Genomic DNA, 24,774 nt, shown 5'->3' with positions numbered 1-24,774 from the left:
CCGCCTGCTTCTCCAGGTCCAGCCCCCGCCCCGATGTCTCCAAACTCCTGTGTGGGTCAGGAAGTCACCTTTGCCTGCAGAGCAGGGAGACCCTCTCCAAGCGTGAGGAGGTGGTCAGCTCACAACCAGGGACTCTGCTGGGAGGAGCTTGGAGCTCAACTCTGGACCATCCAGGCAGAACCAGTGTGTACTGGAATGTTAACAACATCCTTGTTATGTTCTATCTCTGTTGAAATATAGTACAGTTTGACAATATGAGCATGTGTTTGTGTTCAAAGGGTTTGAAAAATATGCTGCTGATCAAGGGGGGGGGGAAGAGAGCAAAACCCTCACACTTGTTCAGGAACTCTAAAAAGAAAGAAAAATCTTTTTTTTTTTTTAAGGAGACAAAAATCTCAAACTGTAACTGGAAGATTGAAGAAATGAGAGGGGTTTGTGGACTCTGAGGTCAGAAAGAGGCACATCCTTCCTCACAAACTGGGTGGAAGGAAGGGTGGGTGGTTGGATAGCGGTGAGTCAGGGATTTTCTCCCAAACTGGGACTATCCCAACCCTCCTGGGGTTCGACCAGAAGGCGCCCCTCTCTAAACCCCCGCCCCAGACTGTGATAGGCTCCCCCGTAGAGGACGGCTGGGGTTACTGCTGGGGTGCACTAGTGCGGGGGAGGGGGTTGATAAAGACAGCAAAGAGTGGGCAGAAAACCAGGGAGAATCATCTAAGTGCAGATGAGTTAGGAACAGACACTTTCCCTAAGGAATTATATTGATGCAATCTAGGCTAGAAAGGTCCAAGTTCAAAGGTCTGTTTATTTTATTATCTTTTTACCCTGAGGAATGTGCCTGCTGGGTTAATGTTTATTCTATTGAATAATCTAGTTTTAGACATGTCAATAAGAGTCAGTGCTGCTTTTACCAGGTGGAAAAATGCAGTTTTGCAGCTCATTTCAGATCCGCGGCGAGGTCCCTGGGCTCGTTGACTACACTGCCACCTGGTGGTAGGTCCCTCCAGACCAGGGCTGTGGTGGTTTGGTGGCAGCCGAAACCCGAGTCCCGGGTTGGAATCCTGACTCTGCTCACTCAGAGCAGGATAACCAGTTGGAGTTCCCCTCTCTGAATTTCAATATCCACATCTTAAAACAAAGACTACAATACCTACTTTGGTGGGAGGGGGTACGGTTTGTGATGATTCAATGAGGTAACAAATGTGGAGTGCCTAGTGCGCAGTAAATGTTTAATAAATTGTAACTATTAGTCTTATTGGAAAAGAACTCGATATCCCCATACGGTTTTCTTTTCATCACTTCCATTCTGACTTGAGTGAATCTACAGAAGACACGGACCCCACATCAGTGGCAGTCACCACCAAATCAGAGGCCGGGAGATACCGGTGAAGTGGGAAGGGATGGGCCAAGTCTAACAGGTGATGTTTAGCAGAGATAATGTAAGTTCTGAATTACATATATTGTCCGCCAAGTGTACAAATATGGGGGATGCCTCGCTGACAAGAAAGACCAAACCAAAGACACAGGGATTTTAGGAAAAGATAGTTCAAGGAGAGTCAATTGGGTGACCCTGCACTGAAAATTCTAATTTGACCAACAGCTATGAAGAAGCAACATACATGACAAGCTATTAAAATGTTCATATGCCATGACTTTGTAATTCCACTACTCGGAATCTACCCAGGGGAAATAATCAGAAATAACTGTATACAAAGATGCTAATTACAGTGTGATTTATAAAAGTGAAAAATTGGAAACTGTAAATGTCTAATAATAGAGGACAAGTTCATTAAATTGTGATTTATCCATATGTAGTATCCGCATGTGTCCTTCAAAGTTTCCAAGGGAAAACGCTGATTATATAAGTTGAGGGGAGGGGTAAATCAGGATATAATTAAAAGTAGAGGATCATAACGTATTGATAAAAGTTTCAGTTAAATAAAATCAAAAATTAAAAGCCTGCCTACACCTAATAAGTTGGCTCTCAACTTGTGTAATATGTAAATTGACAAAACTATAAGGATAAATTGGCAAAGTCCAACACTGAAGTAGATTTTAATACACCTTTCTCAGTAATTGATAGATCAAGCCGACCAAAAAAAAAAAAAAAAAATCAGTAAGGAAAAAGGTTTGAAGCCCAAAATTTGAAAGCTTAATAGAGGGGCGCCTGGGTGGCTCAGCTGGTTAAGCGACTGCCTTCAGCTCAGGTCATGATCCCGGGGTCCTGGGATCGAGCCCCGCATCGGGCTCCCTGCTCAGTGGGAAGCCTGCCTCTCCCTCTCCCACTCCCCCTGCTTGTGTTCCCTCTCTCGCTGTGTCTCTCTCTGTCAAATAAATAAATAAAATCTTTAAAATAAATAAATAAATAAAAATAAACCTTAATATAATGGTCCTACATGGTATGTTGCACACTACAGCTGAAGAAGGCATGTTCTTTTCTTTTTTTAAATATATCTTTTATTTATTTATTTCAAGAGAGTGAGAGAGCAGAAGCCAGGGGAGAGGCAGTAGGAGAGGGAGAAGCAGGCTCCCTCCCTGAGCCAGAGCCCGATGCAGGGCTCGATCCCAGGACCCTGGGATCATGACCTGAGCCAAAGGCAGACGCTTAAACAACTAAGCGACCCAGGCGCCCTAGCATGTTTTCAAAAACACATGGGCCATTTATAAAACTTGACCACATACAGATAGAAACCAGTAATTTCAGTACCTGGCGCTAAATTCTAAGATGGGGAGGAACAGGCAGTTTTAGGAGCCAGAGGCTTTTTGGTTAGAAGCTCAGAGAAGATCTCCCACAGAAGGTCATGGCTAAGATGAGTTTGTGAGGATAGTTCTCCAGATAAAGGAGATGGGGCTGGGGGCTGAGCCCACCTTAGGCAGAAGCAGCAGCAGGTCCGAGGGCTCTGAGGCAAACGAAAGCAATTGAGTTTAGAGAACTGCAAAGAACATCCCTTGCTGTCCACAATACCAAGTTCTCTTCGCCTGCTTCCAAGCAGTGACCCTGTCATGAACACCCAGGGGCCTCACCAAAAGCTATGGTTCAGTTTCCTTCTCTAATAGGAGACAGGGGTCTTCAGTTACCTCCAAGCTGGGGCATGTCCCCCAGAGAGGAACATGAGCTGGGCCCGAAAAGAAGCCATCTGGAGCTCAGGTGTCAGGCAGGCTTGGTGAGCTCACGGCAGGTGGGAAGGGCACAGGATTCCCAAGGCTCTGCCAACAACGAAAGATACCCTCTGCCCATCCTTCGTGGTACCCCTAACAAGCCGTTGGGGACCTCTCTGGACGTTGGGCCGAGCAAAGTGGGATCCAGGCCTCGCAGGCCTGGTCCAGTCCATGCCGTGTGATCCAGCTCTCACGTAGCTCCCTGGGGCTCCGGCCACCTATCAAACACAGGTATCACTGGCTTCCTGCTTGCTGCCCAAGGTGTCACGTACACAGGCTCATGTTTAGGAGGGAACTCTAGAGGTGTTTGCAACAGTAACTGTCCAAAGTCCCTGGATGGCTGAAATGCAGTGTTTATCCCAAACCTTCATTTCAGACAACTGCTTTCCTGGGTCCTTCCCCCCAAAACCACTCTCATCCTACCCCTGTTCTGGTGCGAGGACACCCTTTATCCCACTTTCAGCCCCCCTTCCTGGCTACTGACCAGGTGATGACATGCGACGGCCAGACTGGCCTGGGAAGCCACACAGGCCCATTAGCTCAGGAGACCCATATGGAAAGAGAATACTCAAAGGAAGGAGCCCTGTCCAGAAGTCGGGAATCTGCACTCACTGGCTGTGTTACCGTGAGCAAGTCACTTCCCCTCTTTAGTCCTGTTTCCTCATTTTTTAAAAGGAGAGGAAATCATCTCTAAGCTCATTTCCTTTTTTTTTTTTTTTTTTAATTCTTCCAAGCTCATTTCTAACTGAAGATTCTGGGATCCAGTCATGGAAAGAACTGGGTCTATTTTAAGGGTTAATCAAGCATATTTTCAGTCAGAGGACATCATCCTTCCATTGACTTTGGGCTGCTGTGAGGTGGAAGGAAGCAGAGGTGGGAAGCTCTGAGCCTTTGCTGAGCTGCGGACCAGGAATGAGACGTCACAAGGGGCTGCGGCCAGGACCTGGGGCGATAGGGCAGTTCTTCAGTCATCCCTGTAACCCACACTGCAGCACGAGGGGGATGCCGGTGTTGCCCTCAGGCTGGACCAGCATTTTAGATGTGCTAGTAAGTCCTACTGAGAAGCCAGTCCTCTGTGCGCGTGCGTGCATTTCTGTATCTATAGATCTGCCTACAGACAGATGTAGAGACGGAACACCGTGATCTCTCTCTTCATATGTATATGTGTGTATATATATATATATATATGTATTTTATATATATATATATTATATAGTGAATCAAGAAAAAGCAAATTATGTGATAAAATGTAGATTTGGTTCTGGGGAAATTTTAGGGGTGTAAGGGAAGTGGTAAAGATCTCTGGTTCACACAGGGGTCTTTGGTTTGCTGATGGGAAGGGAGTGGTGCCTAATCACGGACAATGAGCAGTCTGCCTGTGCCCTGCTGACGTTGGGCTGACCTCCGGAGGGCCATACTTAGTTCTGGGTGTTCAGTTTTCAGAAGGATCCTTCAAACCATAAAACTAATGGTCTATATGGAATACCACATGGCCAAAAAGAGACTGAGGCACGTGTATTGACATGGGGCAATCTTCAAGATGTTAAGGATGCACAGTAAGCTCTCGTTTCTGTGTGTGGAGAGATGTATACACATGTAAAAGGCTAGTTCTAGAAGGATACACAGGAAACCACAGCAGTGGTTACCTCTGTGGAGAAAAACAGGGAGACAGAGGGGTGGGAAATGAGAGGGGAAGGACACAACCTTCCGTGTGTAGGCCTGCAGCACTGTTTGGATTTTTTTTTTACCACCTTCATATATTATTTATTTATTTATTTATTTATTTGTCAGAGAGAGAGAGAGAGCAAGCACAAGCAGGGGGAGCGGCAGGCAGAGGGAGATGGAGGCTCCCTGCCGATGTGGGACTTGATCCCAGGACCCTGGGATCATGACCTGAGCCGAAGGCAGATGCTTAACTGACTCAGCCACCTGGGCTGGGCGTCCCTACCATTTTCATATATTAATTTAAAAAAAAATTTTAACGCTCTATGGAAATGTCAAGTATGGATTTCACAATGTAAAAGAGGCTCTGATATGTCCTTTATCATAAACATTTATAATACTATGGAGTCCTTGATTTTGATACTGTGACCCCTTTAATTTGACCTCTTTTACTTCCCTCAGTGAGGAAGAGGGAACACTATTTGGCTTTCCTTTGCCTTTACGTGCTTATTTTTTAAAACAATCAAGATAAATTCATCAAGATAAAAGGCTTCTGCACAGCAAAGGAAACAGTCAACAAAACAAAGAGGCAACCCACAGAATGGGAGAAGATATTTGCAAATGACACTACAGATAAAGGGCTGGTATCCAAGATCTATAAAGAACTTCTCAAACTCAACACCCAAAAAACAAATAATCAAGTCAAAAAAATGGGCAGAAGACATGAACAGACACTTCTCCAAAGAAGACATACAAATGGCTAACAGACACATGAAAAAAGTTCATCATCATTAGCCATCAGGGAAATTCAAATCAAAACCACATTGAGATACCCCCTTACACCAGTTAGAATGGCAAAAATTGACAAGACAAGAAACAACAAATGTTGGAGAGGTTGTGGTGAAAGGGGAACCCTCTTACACTGTTGGTGGGAATGCAAGTTGGTACAGCCACTTTGGAAAACAGTATGGAGGTTCCTCAAAAAGTTAAAAATAGAGCTACCCTGTTACCCCAAAGATACAGATGTAGTGAAAAGAAGGGGCACATGCACCCCGATGTCTATAGCAACAATGTCCACAATAGCCAAACTGTGGAAGGAGCTGAGATGCTCTTCAACAGACAAATGGATAAAGAAGATGGTCCAGGGGCGCGTGGGTGGCTCAGTCGTTGGGCATCTGCCTTCGGCTCAGCTCATGATCCCAGGGTCCTGGGATCGAGCCCCGCGTCAGGCTCCCTGCTCAGCGGGAAGCCTGCTTCTCCCTCTCCCACTCCCCCTGCTTGTGATCCGTCTCTCACCGTGTCTCTCTCTGTCAAATAAATAAATAAAATCTTAAAAAAAAAAGAAGATGGTCCATATATACAATGGAATATTACTCAGCCATCAGAAAGGATGAAGACCCACCATTTGCATCAACATGGATGGGACTGGAGGAGATTATGCTAAAAATAAATCAAGCGGAGAAGGTCAATTATCATATGGTTTCACTTATTTGTGGAACATAAAGAACAGCATGGAAGACATTAGGAGAAGGAAGGGAAAAATGGAGGGGGGAAATCGGAGGGGGAAAAGAACCATGAAAGACTATGGACTCCGAGAAACAAACTGAGGGTTCTAGAGGGGAGGGGGTGGGGGGATGGGTTAGCCTGGTGATGGGTAGTAAGGAGGGCATGTACTGCGTGGAGCACTGGGTGTTATATGCAAACAATGAATCATGGAACACTACATCAAAAACTAATGATGTGATGTATGGTGACTAACATAAAAAAATTATAAAAACAAAACAAAACTGGAGCACCTGGGTGGCTCAGTCGTTAAGCATCTGCCTCCAGCTCAGGTCATGATCCCAGGGTCCTGGGATCGAGCCCCGCATCGGGCTCCCTGCTCCGCGGGAAGCCTGCTTCTCCCTCTCCCACTCCCCCTGGTCGTGTTCCCTCTCTCGCTGTGTCTCTCTCTGTCAAATAAATAAATAAAATCTTTAAAACAAAACAAAACTATTCTCTACCTTGGGGAACCTGGGTGGCTCAGTTGGTTAAGCGTCTGACTCTTGATTTCGGTTCAAGTCATGATCTCGGGGTCATGGGATCAAGCCCCACATCAGACTCCACGCTCAGCAGGGCGTCTGCTTAAGACTGTCTCACTCCCTCTCCCTCTGTCTCTCCCCCAGCTCACTCTTGCTCTCTCTCTAAAATAAATAAATAAATCTTTCTTCAAAAAAGCTATTCTCTACCTTTTTCTCTGCTTCTTATAAGTAGTAGGGGAAAGAAGGGATTCATTTTACATTTTTAGTACACGTTTTAAATGAGTTGTTGCCTCCCCCGGCTTCTCCTGCCTGCACCTGGCACCGGAAGGCACAGCGTTCCTGACAGGCAGGCAGCGTACCTCCCTGTGGTTAGGAAAAACCAGAGGTGTACATAATTACCTACTGGTAAGTGGAGTGGGACAGGTGTGGACACTGTCCTTTCATTCTGGCCTGCTGGAGCCACGTTTTGCTGACAACCTAATTCCTAATACTTGTTAAATCTTCTTTCTTTGGTTGCAATTTCCTTGGGATCCACTTTTGGAGAGGAGATGCCCTTTGGCACTCTTCTTACCCAGGCCTCCATTCATGTCCATTGTGTCCCGCTGTCTAGTACACGTACCAATTTTGATGACGTTCCCATCGGGCCATTGTGTCTGAGGTAGTGATCACTGTTCTTTCTCTTTATGGTTGCAAAGCAGTTTGGCACACAGTGGTATCTCATTACAAATATTACTCCTAACAGCAGCATGTATTGGGATATTCTTTCAATAGATGGTTTTCTGTGGGTTATTATTTCTTATCCACACTTCTAAAAAATTAGATTTTCATTATGCAAGCAATACATAATGGTGCAAAAATTTCAACAGTACTGGAACGAAGTAAAAAGTAGAAGGCTGCTATTCCCACCAACTGCTGACCTACACATGAAACATAACCATGGTGCCCCATGTAGTATCTTACCACAGATTTCCCAAGCATATGCAAACACATAGACACACCCAGACATAATCAAACTGCTTCTTATTAAAAAGTAAAAACTGGCTCATGCTATACACACTCTTCTGTTATTTGTGTTATTTACTTTCTCTGTAGGGAACATCTTTTAATGTCAATTCATTTAGGTTTTAAATTACTTTTATTTTTTAATCAGTTGTCTATCACATATTTTTTTGATTATTTATTTATTTATTTGACAGAGAGAGAGAGACACAGCGAGAGAGGGAACACCAGCAGGGGGAGTGGGAGAGGAAGAAGCAGGCTTCCTGCTGAAGAGGGAGCCGGATGTGGGGCTCGATCCCAGGACCCTGGGATCATGACCTGAGCTGAAGGCAGATGCTGAACGACTGAGCCACCTAGGCGCCCCTATCATATACTTTAAAAATTAAAGAGTACTTAAAGGTTTAGGATAACAAATAACAGCCCCTTGCCCCACTTCTACTAATTCCCCAGTCCCTCTTTTCGCTTTCTTTTGACATTTATCTTAACTTCACATTTCCAAACACCGTTTCTAATGCTATGTCTTGAGGCGATTACACATACTGAAGCATTATGATGTACACCCAAAACTAACAGAACATCGTGTGTCAACTGAACCTCAAAAAGAAAAGGACACGGTAGGAGGGAATTTGGCTCCTAACTTCTCCTGACCAGCCCTCTCACTAGTTATTACCATGCTTGGATGAGTGACACGTTTCCATTGTTATAGTTACGTAAATAAATTTTTAAATTTCATTTATTTAGGGGCGCCTGGGTGGCTCAGCTGTTAAGCGTCTGCCTCCGGCTCAGGTCATGATCCCAGGGTCCTGGGGTCAAGTCCCGCCTCGGGCTCCCTGCTCAATGGGGACCTGCTTCTCCCTCTCCCACTCCCCCTGCTTGTGTTCCCTCTCTCATGTGTCTCTCTCTGTCAAAGAGATAGATAAAATCTTATTTCATTTATTTGTTTTTTTCAGAGAGAGAGTGTGTGCAAGGGGGGAGGTGGGGTAGAGGGAGAGAGAGAATCTTAAGCAGGCTCCCTGCTCCGCGCAGAGCTCAACACGGAGCTCCATCCCACGACCCTGAGGTCATGACCTGAGCTGAAATCAAGAGTGGGGTGCTTCACCAACTGCGCCACCCGAGCACTCCTATAGTTATGTATACATTTTTTTAATGTTTTATTTATTTACTCATGAGAGTCAGAGAGAGAGAGAGAGAGAGAGAGGCAGAGGCAGAGGGAAAAGCAGGCTCCCCGCTTGGCAGGGAGCCCAATGTGGGACTCGATCCCAGGCCCCTGGGATCATGACCTGAGCCGAAGGCAGACGCTTAACCATCTGAGCCACCCAGGCGCCCCTATGTATACATTTTTAACTGCAGAGCCATGTAGTACATTCTGATTCTTTTCGTGCAAAACATCTTTTCTCCTGAGTATTATCATAGCCTTGTGTTTTTATTGCTTTGTTTTCTTTCTATGGCTACATCATCCCACTCCAATGGCCTCCAAATTCAGTATTCCACATTTGTGAAATCCACACCTAAACCTACAATTCCAACTTTTTTCCAAGTGATCCTCCTGGAGTCCCCCAACTCGGACTCCACTCTGGACAGTGCCTTTCCGGGATTCCTTTTCACCATACCCTGGGCATACCTTTCATCTTTTCCCCTGTTTTCTGTATCCCATGGCTTCCTGATTTTTGGTCTATGTTCCTGTTTTAGTGAAGCACATCCTCCAGGAGCTTCTTAAGAAAGGGTGCATAGGAAGGGAATTTTTTGAGACTGCATATTCAAAAATGTCTTTGTTCTGCCTCACACTTGATTGACAGTTTGGCCATCAGCTTGGCTATCATTTTTCTTCAAAATTCTGAAGGCATCACTCTATTCTTTTCTGGTGACCAAGAGATTTTTCTTCCGAGAAGCTTGATGCTATTCTGATGGTAATTCTTTGTATATTAACTTTTCTTAGAACATTTTACTAATGTGAAATTTCATGGTAATGCACAGTGGTGGTCTCTTAAGCACATGCAGAAAGGGCTGGGACCTGGGCATATAACTGTTGTTGTTCTATTCTATAACTGGAAGCCCGTATCTCCACTCCCCTTCCCCCATCTTGCCCATCACCCCACTCACTTCTCCTCTGACAACCATCAGTTGACTGTATACACGGGTCTGTTTCTGCTTTTTGTTTATTTGTTTGCTTTGTTTTTTAGATTCCACATATAATCAAATTGCTCCTGGTACAAACTTTCAACCAATCCTTTCCCCACCCTTTTTAACTTCACACCTATTCCTTCTTACCAGTATGCCCGTTTCCTCTAATTCCTGAGTCCTTCTGGAATTCGGTGGTATAAAGCAGCTTGCTTCTCATTAGTAGCCCTGGCCACTGGCATGTAAGTTTCAGTGGCCACCATTTTGCTAAGTCAATTAGCACCTCCTCCATCTTTTTATCTTATAAAATTTTGTGAACATTTATCGTGCACAGTTGTATTTTCTTCCATTGCCCTGAATGGTACTTTAAAACAAAAAAATAAAAACAAAAACTCCTGTCATTTTAGAGGAACTTTGAGGAGGCACGAAGATAAACTCATGTCTAAATGAATGTATTTAATGTGTTCCACAGTATTTGATGAGAGCCTCATTAATACTATTTTTGCTATTACCATTTTAGTCTTAATTTTTTATCATTACCCATCTACTCACCTTTATTATTAAGGCTTCATGTTTTAAATTTAGCTTTTGATATAAACTTGTAAACTTGGGGGCACCTGGTGGCTCAGTCGGTTAAGCGTCTGCCTTTGGCACAGGTCATGGTCCCGGGGTCCTGGGATAGAGTCCCTCACTGGGCTCCCTGCTTTGCCCCTCCCCCTGCTCGTGCTCTCTCGTGCACTCTCTCTCAAAATCTTAAAAAAAAAATGTAAGATATCTAAAAAAAACTATAAACTTGTGAACTTGGAACTGAACTAAGAAATCAGAATTGCCTAATTTTTTTCTTTTATATGACTACTAAATTTTTCTGTATTTGCTAAATGATTGTACCTAGATGGGTCTTGGTTTCAGCTAGTGGTATTTCACATTTCTCAAAGTCTGACCAGTAGCACTGACATTAGCTAGGAGCTTGTTAGAAATGCAGACTGAGGTTCCACTCCAAACTACTGAATCAGGAGTCTGCATTTTAACTAGATCCCCAACCGAGTCACAAGCACACAATTCAAGTTGGAGATCCAGTCTGTTATTTCCGCACAGACCACCTCATTCTGTTCCCTCCTCCTCTCCCATTCCTAGTAGTTCCTAAGGCATTTTCTTGTCAAATGCCTTGCAGTTTGAGCATCATGAAAGTTACCTTTCCCATCCCTCCCCCACCATCATGAGTCTGTCTCCTCTAGGTATCTTTACACCTAAAGTCCCCTGCTCCTCCAAAAGGGAAAAAAAAAAAAAAAAGCCTCAAAAAGTACAGGCTCTGGATCCATGCTACTTGGGTTCAAACTCTGGCTCTAACAGTTACTAGCTGTGGGATCTTGGGCAAATTACCAGAGCCTCAGTTTCGGCTCTAGTAGTAAGCATTTGATGCATGTTAATCTATAGCCTCTGAAATCAAGACCTTAGCAACTGAATATTTAGGAATTTCTCCTTGTCTTCTGCTGAATGGTGCTTCTATCACCTAGTTACATAAAAGGAATGTTTTATTCATTTGGGCTTTTAGCTGCTGAATCAACTAGTTTCACCTTCATCTGGGGATAGATTTTATAACTATCTGCTGAATCAAGATTCCCTAAACCTTCTAGACTTGGGACTGCTCACCTGGTGAACATACTCTCTGGGCTTCAACCATGGGGCATCCAGGAGCTCCAGGGTTCAATAATTATTGAGAAAAAGGCTCAGCAATGAGCACAGGAAGCAACAGGGGATGGGGATAGTTGCAGGAAGGTTGCGATGAAAGCCGGCCAAATGTCAGCAACAGTGGGAGAAGGAAAAATGGGGACATATGCTATCTAGTAGGCTGCTGTCCCGTGACACACTTGACTTTCCCAACATTATGTATGTTAGCTGTAGCTTTTCCACAGATGCCCTTTATCAGAGTACGTTTCCCTCTATTCCTAGTTTGCTGAGTTTTAAATCATAAATCAGTGTTGAATCTTTTTTTTTTACATGTATCAAAATGATCATAAGCTACCACTCTTTATTGTGTTAATATGATGGGATTATAGTAATTGACTCTTAATGTTAAATCAACCTTGCATTCCGAGATAAACTCTACTTGAATCACGACATACTATGCTCTTTACATATTGCTGGGTCCAATTAGTTAATGGTTTAACAATTTCTGCCATCTATGGTTATGATGTATATTGATATGTCACTTTTTTTTCTTGAAAAGGTCTTTGGCCAGTTTTGGTACTGTGGTAATACTGTTCCCACTAAGAAAAAAAAAATGAAAAAAATGGAAAGGAAGTATTCCCTTTTCCTTATTTTCTGAAAGTCTGTGTAGAATTAAAGTTTTTTCTTACTTAACTGATACAACTCATCAATAAAGCCATCAAGACCTAAGTTTTCTTTTGTAGGAATACTTTTGATAATAAATTTCTTTGGTATAAGGTTACTCAGATTTTCTATTTCATCTAGTATCAGTTCTAGTAAGCTATATTTTTAAAGGAATTTGCTGACTTAATCTAATTTACTGGTTTAAAGTTGCCCATAATATTCCTTATTATCCCTTTAATGTCTGTAAGATCTATAGTAACATCTCCCATCTCATTCTTGAAAGAAATAATTTGTACTTTTTCATTTTCCATCCAGGTTTGCTATAAGTTTAATTTTATTAATCTTTTCAAAGAACCAACTTTTGGCTTTATAACTCTATTTTTAATACCATTAATTTTCCTCTTCCTTTCTTCCACTTACTTTGGATTTAATTTGCTCTTTTTTTCAATAGCTTATTCCTTCCTTTCAAATATATAGGTATTTAAAGCTATATAATTTAGGAAGCAAGTATAATTCTGACCTTTTATTATTTATTTCTCTGGGTTACTCACCCTTGAAAGAAATTCCCAAATCTTTTTTTTTAGGGAAAACTTTTTATGAGAGATCAGTAAATTCTACCCAGGGGGAGAGTATGCATATAAATCTAAAGAAGGATTATAAGGATATAAAAAGCCTAGCATTCCTGTTACATAACTCTTGGTTTTTCATTCCATTCCAAGCTGGGTGTGTTTATTCTAAAGATGCTTGAATTTTAAGAACCCGCAGTTCCTGTTTTGGATGCTATGTTGTAATTACCAGTGACTCATTCAGACGTACTCAAGTTTTGGATGTAAATGAAGGTTAAGTATGACTTCAGTTAATTTTAATGCTTTGACTATACCAACTGCATCACTAGTACACTGTCAAGATGAGATCTTCCTCTGTTACTATTTACATTAATGTAATGAGTCATTTTTCTTCAGTCATTCTTTATATTTTTATATTTAGCTTTGAAGATTTAAATCCCACTCCTCTTTAATAATTCATTTTAGCATTCTGATTTTTAAATAGTTTTGAAAAGGGTTATTGCACAGATTATTTTCTTTATACTTATTCTGGACAGTACCAAAAATAATTTCCATCATAAAACTTCTTTAAGAGTTTTTTGTTTGTTTTTGAGGGGGGCGCCTGCCTGGCTCAGTCAGTAGAGCCTGCAACTCTTAATCTCAAGATCATGAGTTCAAGCCCCACATTGGGCATGGAGCCTACCTAAACAAAACAAAAAACAAGTTCAAGAGTTTGTTGTTGTTTTTTAAAGGAATGATTTGTGCTATCAAATGAAACTTTTTAAAAAGTCAACCCGAGTCAAGATATTCCTAAATATACATACAATCAAGTGAATATTTGCATGTTTTAGAAAAAATATTTTTCCTAATTCATCTTTTTAAAACATAGGTAACAATGGCCTTCTCAAACTAAATCAGCTAGTAGAAAAAAATCTACTACATTTTACATTTAGTTTAAGGTTAGTTTTGGGAAGAAGGCTTTTGATTTTTAAATGCCAAATGTAAAGCTATTTTATTTGATGATCTTTGCCTCCAGCAATTTTCTTTTTTTAAAAAGCAGTAATTTTTTAAAAATTGTATCTCATTTCAGCATCTTATTTTTTGAAAAACCCGATATTTTGGCCTCAGATAAATTTACACAATTAAACACTTCAAAATATAATATAGCATGTATTATTTTCTCACAGGGCATCCGATACTAATATGTATAGATAACTTTGTTAAAATAACAAAAATCATATGAAAATCAGCACAATACCTCATTTATTTATTGTATAAGTTTGGCAAACAGCACAAAAATCCAGCAACATCTTAAACATGTAAAAAAGTCAAATGCTGAACAGTACTGGGGATTTTTTTTTTTTACATAATTAGTAATAATGAGAACACATTTAAAATACTGCAAAGCTAGCAAAATGAGGGTGCTTGGCTTCTGAACATATACCACAAACACACACACACACACACACACACACACACGCGCGCACAAAAACAATATAATTTATCTTTACAAAAATTACAGCAAGCAATAGAAAAGGATGTTAATAATGAAGATACTAACACATATGTTCACTACATGTATCTTATACATTGAAATGCTACATCTTGTACCCTGAAATGCCATGTGTAGAGAGCCAAGCAGAGTAAATTTAGGCTCATCACTGAGGTTAAGAATTATTTGAGAAGAATTTAGTGCTTATATGTAACATGTTCAATTAAAACTTTCTATATAGCAATTCCTAGATCATAACAATGTGTTCCACTATATATCTGAGAAGCTGAATCTTCTTTGTTGGCAGTATAAAATTTCTGACCAGTATCAAAATTCTGGTAAAACACAAATTGAAGGCATTTTCTAGTGTATGCAAATGTTATAGGGGGCATCAATGAATGTGGGAGAAAATCTTAGATTTCACACTAAGTTTCTGCTGAGCTTTGTCAAACCATACAGCTCAACTCTAAGGCAAGAAAAAATAACCCCCTATAACAGCTTAGTGGGTCTTAGCAAGTGAAGATAGGAATTCAATCTTAGGAAAAAACTCCCTACATAAACAGACTGGAGACAACTGGCACTGAAACAAATTACCTAACATCTTAACATTCAATCATTGGTTCAGAAGCCTGACAAACCATCTATTGGTATGTACTTTCAAATTAACTTTTTGGAATCAGCACCAGTCCCCAAAACCTCAAATTATAATATTTAATATTCATTAAAATACATCCTTTTTGTGCTATATGAACACAACTACAATCAAATTAAAGGAAGTTGAATTGACTCAACTTATACATATTTTTGTGTATACTGGGTAGCGACTTTAGTTTTTTTCATTTACTTGTGCTTCTGTTCTGGGGCACTTTGATTGAAGAGAAATTCATTTCACAAGATTACATCTTGCTAAAGCATTCCTTAGCATTGGTCCAAACTTGAATTCCCTAAGACAAAACAAAACAAAACAACCAAACAAAAAAACAAAAAAAGAAAATAAAACTTTAAAATGTGATTTTGGAAGGATTCTGAAAGCCAAAGTTTTTGGCTTACTGGTATGCTAAATTTCACTTTCTGGAATAACTAAACAAGTCCAGCAAAAATGACACTATTTCTGGCAATGGCTAATAGAACTGAATGTCTAATGCTCCTTAAAAGAGAAAGAGAATTATTTGCATAGCCTATCTTCAAGAGGGGAAAAGAGCTCCTACAACTTCTTTTTTTAGGAAACTGAGTTTTCAAGGTTCATAACATAAACTCATTTACTCAGATCACATGTTTGCATCATTTCTATTTGTAAACCAAACAAGTTTTCAGACAGTTTTTCTATGTAATACTTAAAACAAAAGAAAAAAAACCTTATTAATTTAACAATTAAATAAAAATTAATGGATTTGTTTTAAAAATGGCTTATTAAATTATTAGTCTAACAACTAATGTTGTGATAAAAACCAGTAACAGGCTAAATTATCAAATCCTTCTCAGTGGTTCTAGCAGGCTATTCAGCACAAAGTTAATATGACATATATTACATAATAGGCTTAAACAAAAATGCATGTATATAAAAATAAAATAGTAAAATCTAACCAAGTGGTAGAAACAAAGGGTTTTTTTTAAAAAAACAAGATACATATTCTTGAATAACTGTTAATTCATGAAGCAATATTTTAATACTTAAACATTAAAGTATGTCAATATTTATCAAGTTACCAAGGCTCCAAACACTAGAAAAAAAAAAAAATCAAGAATCTTTTGATTTTTCTCCTCCTGATGAAATACAAAAAGCAAATTTTTAAAAAAAAAATCCTTTAAAATGTCTCAGATTGCCTGGATAAAGTAGTATCTAATAAGAGTATTTGTTGTCAGAAAGGATAAGAGATCTTATGCACTCCCATAGGAACATGTCCATGACACATCAAATGAGCAAATGAAAACAACCCCCCAGCACACGTAACGCAGTCCTGTTTTTGTGGGGAATATTTTCTAAATTACTGTAAATGTACAAGACGTCTGGAAGGACACACGCGAAGTTTGTAACAGTGCTGAGGTTTCAAAAGGGATTTGCTGGAGAAGGGGAAGAATTTTTACCTAATATGCTTCTGGATTTTTATAATTTTTGTAACGAAAGTATGTTATTTTTATGGTAATATTTCTGCTCTGATCTTTATTAAATAAATTCCTACCTTCTACTAATTTTGGGCTTTGTTCTTTTTCTAATCCCTTTAGATGTAAGGTTAGATTGTTTGAGATTTTTCTTGTTTCTTGAGGTTGGCCTGTATCGCTATAAATTTCCCTCTTTGAACGGCTTTCGCTGTGCTCACATCAGCAGCACATATACCAAAAATGAACTGCTTTTGCTGCGTTCCAAAGATTTTGGACCATTGTGTTTTCATTTTCATTTGTATCCATGTATTTTTTTATTACCTGTTTGATTCCCTCACTGACTCACTGGAGGTTTGGTAGCATGCTCTTTAGCCTCCAGGTTTGTATTTTTCCAGTTTTTTTCTTGTGATTGATTTCTAGTTTATACAATTGTGGTCGGGAAAGATGATGATATTATCTCAGTCTTCTTAAATTTTTTTTTAAAGATTTTATTTATTTGTGAGAGAGAGAGAGAGAGAGAGAGTGAGAGAGCATAAGCTAGGGGGAGGAGCAGAAGAAGAGGGAGATGCAGGCTCCCCACTGAGCAAGGAGCCTGATGTGGGGCTTGATCCCTGGATCCCGGGATCATGACCTGAACCAATGGCTTAACCTACTGAACCACCCAGGCATTCCAGTCTTCTTTAATTTTATTGAGACTTGTTTTGTGGCCATATGTGTGATTATCCTGGAGAATGTTCCATGTGCACTTGAAAAGAATATATATTCTGTTGTTTTTGGATGTTATATTCTATACATATCTGTTAAGACCATGTGGGCTAAAGTGTCACTCGATACTGTTTCCTTATTAATTTTCTGTCTTGATGATCTATCCATTGATGTAAGTGAGGTGTTAAAATCCCCTACCATTACTGTATTACCATAAATTTCTCCCTTTGTATCTGTTGATATTACTTTATGTATTTCGGTATTCCAGTGTTGGGTAAATACTTACAGCTGTTATAGCCTCTTGCTGGGTTGGCCCCTTTATCATTATGTAATGCCCTTCTTTATCTCTTGTTACAGTCTTTGTTTTAAAGTCGATTTTGTCTACTTTGTCTGATGTAAGTATTGCCACCCTGGCTTTTTTTTTTCCCATTTCCATTTGCATGGAGTATCTTTTTCCATATGATAATTCTTAAAATTTAAAAAGATAAAGTAGGGCACCTGGGTGGCTCAGTCATTAAGCATCTGCCTTCGGCTCAGGTCATGGTCCCAGGGTCCTGGGATCGAGCCCCGCATCGGGCTCCCTGCTCCGCGGGAAGCCTGCTTCTCCCTCTCCCACTCCCCCTGCTTGTGTTCCTGCTCTCGCTATCTCTCTGTCAAATAAATAAATAAAATCTTAAAAAACAAATAAACAGAAAGCCTCTTATTAAAAAAAAGATAAAGTAGCTTAAAAATCAATCAAGTATTTCTTGATTCAACAAATTAAGAAAATTCATTATCAAAGAGGTTGACCAAAAAAACACTTAGAAGTGATCCTTGATTTTTAAGTGTTAATATTAATACTTCTTATGTAAATTTTTTTAAGATTTTATTTATTTATTTGTCAGAGAGAGAGAGAACACAAGCAGGGGGAGAGGCAGAGGGAGAAGCAGGCTTCCCGCGGAGCAGGGAGCCCGACATGAGGTTCGATGCCAGGACCCTGTGATCATGACCTGAGCAGAAGGCAGACGCTTAAGCAACTGAGCCACCTAGGCATCCTTGTAAAAGTTTTTTGTTTTGGTTTACTACTACTACAATTTAGTCATTTGATTATATTCAATTACCACTTTGGATAGCTGACATTATAACAAAGTATGGTATATCTGAAAAGTTAATACACAAGTAAAATAAACAAAATATAGATACCCATATTTACCCAAGAAAAACTAATATTAATCTTATCTTCTCATACTTAATTTTAAGTTCATTAAAAAAAGAATACTACAGATTTTCATATATAAAAATCTGTTCCAGTTAAGGAAAAAAATACATGATGAAACTTTATAGTACTGTTCTTGGGAAATAAGGTGAATATACATCTTTTTAATCTCATCTGAGTATACTTGTTTACTACAGTTAACCGTAGGACACATGAGCAGACACACAAGATATCCAACAGCATATCCAAATACACCTATAGTGATATCTTCCTTATTCAGAGATTAATTCCCAGCACCTTCAACCACCCCACCCTAGGTAAAGTGGGGAGAAAAGTCCTTTGAGCCATTATATAGTCTGCCTTTTACTTGGAAAAGCAGAAAACAGAAGATTACAAGGAGCTTATTAATAAGTCTTTTATGAAAACAAAACCAAACCAACTCTAAAACATTTGTGTTATCTGATCTTTCAGACCTCCCGAGATTAAAAAAAGAAAGGTTAGAAAAAAGATTAAATGTGAAGCAATCTGTGAAGCAGGGAGGCAGTAGGAATTGGCAGGAAGAGAGCAACAGATAAAAACACTATCAAGCTGTGGGGCACCTGGATGGCTCAGTCGGTTGGGTGCCCCGACTCCCGATTTAGGCTCAGATCATGATCTCAGGGTCATGGGATCGAGTCCCTTATCAGGCTCTGAGCTCAGTACGGAGTAGGCTTGGGATTCTCTCTCTTCCTCTGCTCCTCCCCTTCCCGCTCACACACTTGCTTGCTTGCTCTCTAATAAATAAAGGCATTAGTAAATAGTCTTAAAAAAACACACACACACTATCAAGCTGCAATCATACTCACCCATTGGCATTGTGCAGATGGATCACTCATGATTTTAACATCTCTTAAATGACCTCAAAGATCCACTATGTGAAGTAACTTACACTTTAACTGAGGCATAAATATGAATTTGCCCAATACAAAAGGAGCCCATGTGACTAATTCTAGAGTCTGGTGTTTACATCTCAAAATATCTTTGCTCTCTGTGCACTGCTGGTGATACCAAGTGGAAAGGGCTAGGGAAGGGATGGTGTCTAGCCAGAAAAATACACATTTTGGATGAATTAAAGCACAAGCTGTTTATATGAGTATGATTTTTCCCTCTAAGAAGGTCTTCATAACTGTGAGAAATCATCTTGCTATATGATTTACTGAGATAATGCATGTTGGTAAATTGTGAAGTCCTAGACATATGTAAAGCATTGGTACTAACTGAAACACACACAGGCAGATCATGGGTTATAAAAAAGAAGGAATGTTTTATATTTTGTTCTTACAATAGCATTTTAAAGATTTCAGCATCGTCCAAACTTATTTGAACCAGAATAAGCTTCCATGCTCTTACCTTCTTTTATGGATATCAGTCACATGAAAGACTTACTATGACAACAAACCGTATCATAACCACATTTCCCCCCAAAAATGTTTAAGCCATCTTCCAATCCAAGTACTATATATCACTGTTAGGAACAGTATCCTACCCCCTGTCCAAGAACATCATATAATCCAAGTAATATTGTTGGTATATATTTTCAAATACTAGATATAAACAGGGCATACAAATGTGGAACCTTAGGTGAGTGAAGACTCAATAATTAACATTCCGGTTACAATACTCTTTCAAAGTTAAGTGAAGAAACCAGAAAACATTCTGGAAGGGAGCCAAAATGGGCTTTAAAATGAAAATAAACACTGTGGTCCAAATAAGAGAAATCAGTTTTAAAGAAATTTGTAAGCACTTCTGAATATATTTGTACCTTCACCTACCTTTTTGCACATACTGATCTGCATGACTGCATAGCTTATGAGGGCCTCCTTTAAATCACGGTTCTTTTGTTCTTTGAAGCGTTCAATATCGGCCCAAGCATTTTTCACAAATTCTCTGAAATAAAATGTGTAGTCATCATTATTACTCTTATTCAAATTAAGTTGAGTATATTATAAATTCTAATAACCAGTTCTCATTTGCATTGGTTTTTATTTATCTATATGGAGGAAAAAGCTACTGTCTGTATAAGATAGTTCTATTTTTCTCTTCCTAAAAATTATACTAGGAGAAGAAGCAGAGAGACAGTCATACATTCGTCTACATTTTAATAATCAATATTTTTGCCACAAGAATCCCAGCTTCAAATTATTCCTATAAAGCAGCCGTTAGATGGTTCTCTGAACCGGCTCACAAGCCTAACAGAGGCAGTGTGAAGTTGCCCTCCTGGGGTCACTGGAAAACATAAATTCTTTTGACAAGATATATTATGTATCACAATTATTATTATTATAACACATGAAGTTATTTTTTTCAACATTTTATTTATTTATTTGACAGACAGAGAGTATAAGCATGGGGAGTGGGAGAGGGAGAGGGACTCGCCATCCTGGGATCAGGACCCAAGCCAAAGGCAGAGGCCCAACTGACTGAGCCATCCAGGCGCCCCCTATCATTGCTTTCAATGACAACCAGAGTTTTAAAATTTCCGAGAGGCATTTGTCTTTTTAAATTCCATTCATGAAAGTTTACTTTTACTTATTTGGTGCCAGCAGTTCTAAAAATGAACAAAAATACCTCAACACCAATGATACACTCTTGGTCAGCTTTGATCTACTTATTATCAGATGAAAAACAACAATAAGGAAAATAAGCCAAACAGTGATGGCAGACCTTTGATAGTTGCATTTCCAGGAATATTTATGGAATAATTTCATGCCAAGCCCAATGCAAGATGTTGAAACATAAAGATGAAAAAGACACAGTCATTGACTTTGAAGGGCACTTAATTTAGCTGGGGACAATCAGAGAGAACTGACCACCCAAAACAAAACTGCCATGTTATTGTGGATGAACCAAAGGCTACGAGAGCCTGCGAGGCTAGGAGCAAGCCTCACAAAGGAAGTAGCACGAGAGCTGGGTAATGAAGAACGATCAGGCTTTTGCCAAGTGATGGAGAAAGGGCGAAGGCAATGTGCAAAGGACAGAAATCAGGAAAAGTGCAGGAAAATAATATTATAAAGTTGAAACTCTTCTTACTCTCTCCCCCATACTAAAACTGCTTTTATAACATGATTTTTGATAATTCAAATTTCTTAGGAATTCAATCACTACATTTTATTTTTTTTAAAGAGTTATTTATTTATTTGAGAGAGAGGGAGGGGGAGAGAAAGAGCACAGGAGCAGGGGGAGGGGCAGAGAGGGAGAGAGAATCTGAAGCAGAATCCACGCTTAGCGCAGAGCCTGACGTGGGGCTCGATCCCACAACTGCAATATCATGATCTGAGCCAGAACCAAGAGTCAGACACTTAACTGAGCCACCCAGGTGCCCCTCAATCACTACAATTTAGAAGAACCAGTATAGGGGTACCTGGCTGGCTCAGTCGGTGGAGCCTGTGAATCTTGATCTCAGGGTTGTAAGTTCAAGCCCCACATTGGGTGTAGAGGTTACTTAAAAATAAAATCTTAAAAAATGCCCTAGAAGAACAGGCTATAATGTAGGAACATTAACGAAGATGGGAAACAGTATAAAAAAAACAATCTGCCATGTAGTACATATGCCTAGTTTTGTTCAACATCTCAGCATTTTTACCTGCCTTCCAGATTTTTAGACTTCAACTGTTGTTCTCCTTCACTTATTTGTTCTTCTAGCACCTTTATTCTGGCTTCTCTCTGCTCTGGAGTTTCTTGACCAAAGAGCTTGGTAGTCATTCCCTTCAAAGAAAATGTTCTCACGGTCTAAAAGGAAACAGAAACAGGTGAGTGGATAAACAAAATGTGGCACTTATGTACAAAGAAATATTATTCAGCCAGAAAAAGGGAATTCTGACACATGCTAAAACATGGATGCACCTGAGAACATCATGCTAAATGGAAATAAACAAGTCACAAAAAGACAAATACTGTATGAATCTACTTAATGTAAGGTATCTAGAGTAGTCAAGTCATAGAGACAGAAAGTAGAATGGTGACCGCCAAGGGCTGGAGGGAAGGGAAATCGATAGTTGATGTTTAATGGTTTAGAGTTTCAATTTTCAAGATGAAGAGAGTTCTGGAGGTTGCATGCACAACAACATGAATGTACTCACTACTACTGAACTATACACTTCAAAATGACTAAGACAATCCCTAGCATAACCATTCATTAATCTATGCTCTCATAAAATTGCTTTTAATTTATAGCAATGTAAATTCACTAATAGTTGTCCTAATTTTTTTCCACTATTTTGTAAGCTCAAAATCATAAGAGTAAAAATTATTTTTTAAAAAGAAAAATACAGATGCCTGGCTGGGTAGAGCATGTGACTCTTGATCTCAGGGTTGTGAGTCTGAGCCCCATGTTGGGTGTACAGATTACTTAAAAATAAAATCTTTTGGGGCACCTGGGTGGCTCAGTCGTTAAGCGTTTGTCTTCGGCTCAGGTCATGATTCCAGGGTCCCGGGATCAAGCCCTGCATCGGGCTCCCTGCTCCGCAGGAAGCCTGCTTCTCCCTCTCCCACTCCCCCTGCTTGTGTTCCCTCTCTTGCTGTCTCTCTGTCAAATAAATTAATAAAATCTTTTAAGAAAATAAAAAATAAAAAAATAAAATCTTTCAAGATAGATAGATCTATACATACATATACAGAAGAAGAAAAGAGAAAAACCAGGTTAAAAAAATGGTTAAGATGACAAATTTTGTTATGTATATTTAAACCACAATTAAACATTTCTTTTAAAAAAGGGAAACAAAACTTTTGCCATTTTCCTGGTACCTCAGCCAGAAGCCTTGTAAGTCTTATAACCAGGGGGGTCCTAATATGATTGCTAACACTGGAATAATATAGAATAGTCAAAAAGAAAAAATTTCTAAGTGAACTTCTTAATCAAATAGAAAACTTCTAGGTGAAGTATTAGGCAAATTATTTCTTTAGATCATAAGTCATATTTCCTTAAATTTCTGACATAAAAAATAGATAAAATTCAACAGGCGACAAAGGAAACAGACCAAACTAAAACAAACAAACAACACTTAAAATCTGCATAACACACACTGGAACTTGGGTATCTATCAATAAAATAGGATGCCTTCCCTTCGAGGGAAGCCTGAAGCATCACTGCTCTAACACTTCCTCACTCTTCGGAATTTACTGAGAGAAACACTTTTCCCTTCACGTGGAGGAGTAGAGAACCCTGCTCCCTGAAAATGGCCTGGGAATTTCCCCTGAGTTTTAAAAATAAATCAAGCCCAGTGTATACATGTTTTGTGGCCAACGGTCTTTTCCCACATATATCTGTGACTTTTCAGACAAACCAAAGTACTTGTTAACTATGAAGTGACTGATAAATGGTGGTACTGTCACTGTTTCATTATTTCCAGATTGTGTATTCTCACTACAATAGCTACTTTATTCCAATAAAATGGTTGGACAGTAAAAAGCTGATTATAAAAATGATCTAAGATTCATACAATAAGATATGGAATTTTCTTCACAAGTATTCACTGTATACCAAAAGCTCCTTCCTAGGAGAGATGAACCAATTCTAACTACGTATGGCTTTTCAAAGTAAACTAAAATTTCTATAATATACTTTGTAAAATTAAACCTGACAAAGGTCATTATTTCAACCACAAAGAATAATGTTTTTTCATTTGGACTTAACATAAACAAAAAGACACTACACAGAGCAATGTTGGCAGAATTTTTTTTTTTTAAAGATTTTATTTTTAAGTAATCTGTACACCCAACGTGGGGCTCAAACTCACAACCCTGAGGTCAAGAGCTGCATGCTCCACCGACTGAGCCGGCCAGGTGCCCTGGCAGCATTTCTTCCAATGCTATATAATACAATGTTTTAATGGCTTACGTCTTTTAATATCAAGATCACAACCCGAAGAATTATAATGTTGCCCATAAATTATTCCCCTATAAAAGCTACAGGCATCCTGACTATTACAGCTGCAGCTCCTTCCTTATATGGCTTGCCGCAACGAGACAGAGAACTAAATGGAACACTCACCCCAGTTGCCAGTTCCTCACATTGCTGCTTTTTGGATGCTAAGTCCTGAGCAGCCATCTCCAAGTCATATTGCATAAGTTCATGTTTCCTGCAAACAGCCCTAGGGATGAAAAAAGTGCTGCCATTTAATTTTTGTGGCTTCTTTTAACATATCAAAAAAATTTTTCAGGGGATGAGGGGAAGCATTCACAATGTCTTACTAGGCTCAGAACTTGTGTACAAAGAATTTTCAAGTTTAAAATATAGTAGCCCAATATTAAAAATTAAATCTAGCAGAACATAAGCATAAAAATTTTACATATACTTAATAAAAAAGGTTGTTTTTTAGACACCTGCAACATTTTTTTCAATAAACACACCATTATTACATACATTAACAACAAAATCTTTTGTATAACATAGAAACTAGTGGTAGAATC

At 39.4% G+C, this 24,774-nt stretch overlaps 1 protein-coding gene across 3 annotated transcripts in view; it reads right to left on the bottom strand.

Moving 5' to 3' along the window:
* Positions 1–14,073: 14,073 nt before the first annotated feature.
* SNX4 (sorting nexin 4) overlaps positions 14,074–24,774 on the bottom strand; it is a 69,594-nt gene continuing 58,893 nt past the window's right edge. For 2 of the 3 annotated variants that reach the window (XM_027585753.1, XM_027585754.2), the window contains exons 11-14: positions 24,356–24,455; positions 21,950–22,095; positions 20,139–20,253; positions 15,051–15,271 (exon numbers count right to left, since the gene is read on the bottom strand). In XM_027585753.1, coding sequence (XP_027441554.1) covers positions 15,224–15,271; positions 20,139–20,253; positions 21,950–22,095; positions 24,356–24,455 — 409 coding nt within the window. In that variant the 3' untranslated portion in view covers positions 15,051–15,223. Of the gene's footprint in view, positions 15,272–20,138; positions 20,254–21,949; positions 22,096–24,355; positions 24,456–24,774 lie in introns of all 3 variants that reach the window. The other variant, XM_027585752.2, reaches the window with a different exon arrangement.

This window comes from Zalophus californianus, chromosome 1 (assembly GCF_009762305.2).
Source record: "Zalophus californianus isolate mZalCal1 chromosome 1, mZalCal1.pri.v2, whole genome shotgun sequence".
NCBI lineage: Eukaryota > Metazoa > Chordata > Mammalia > Carnivora > Otariidae > Zalophus > Zalophus californianus.
Note: the sequence above shows the minus strand (reverse complement) of the source record. Positions and strands in the feature narration are given on the sequence as shown.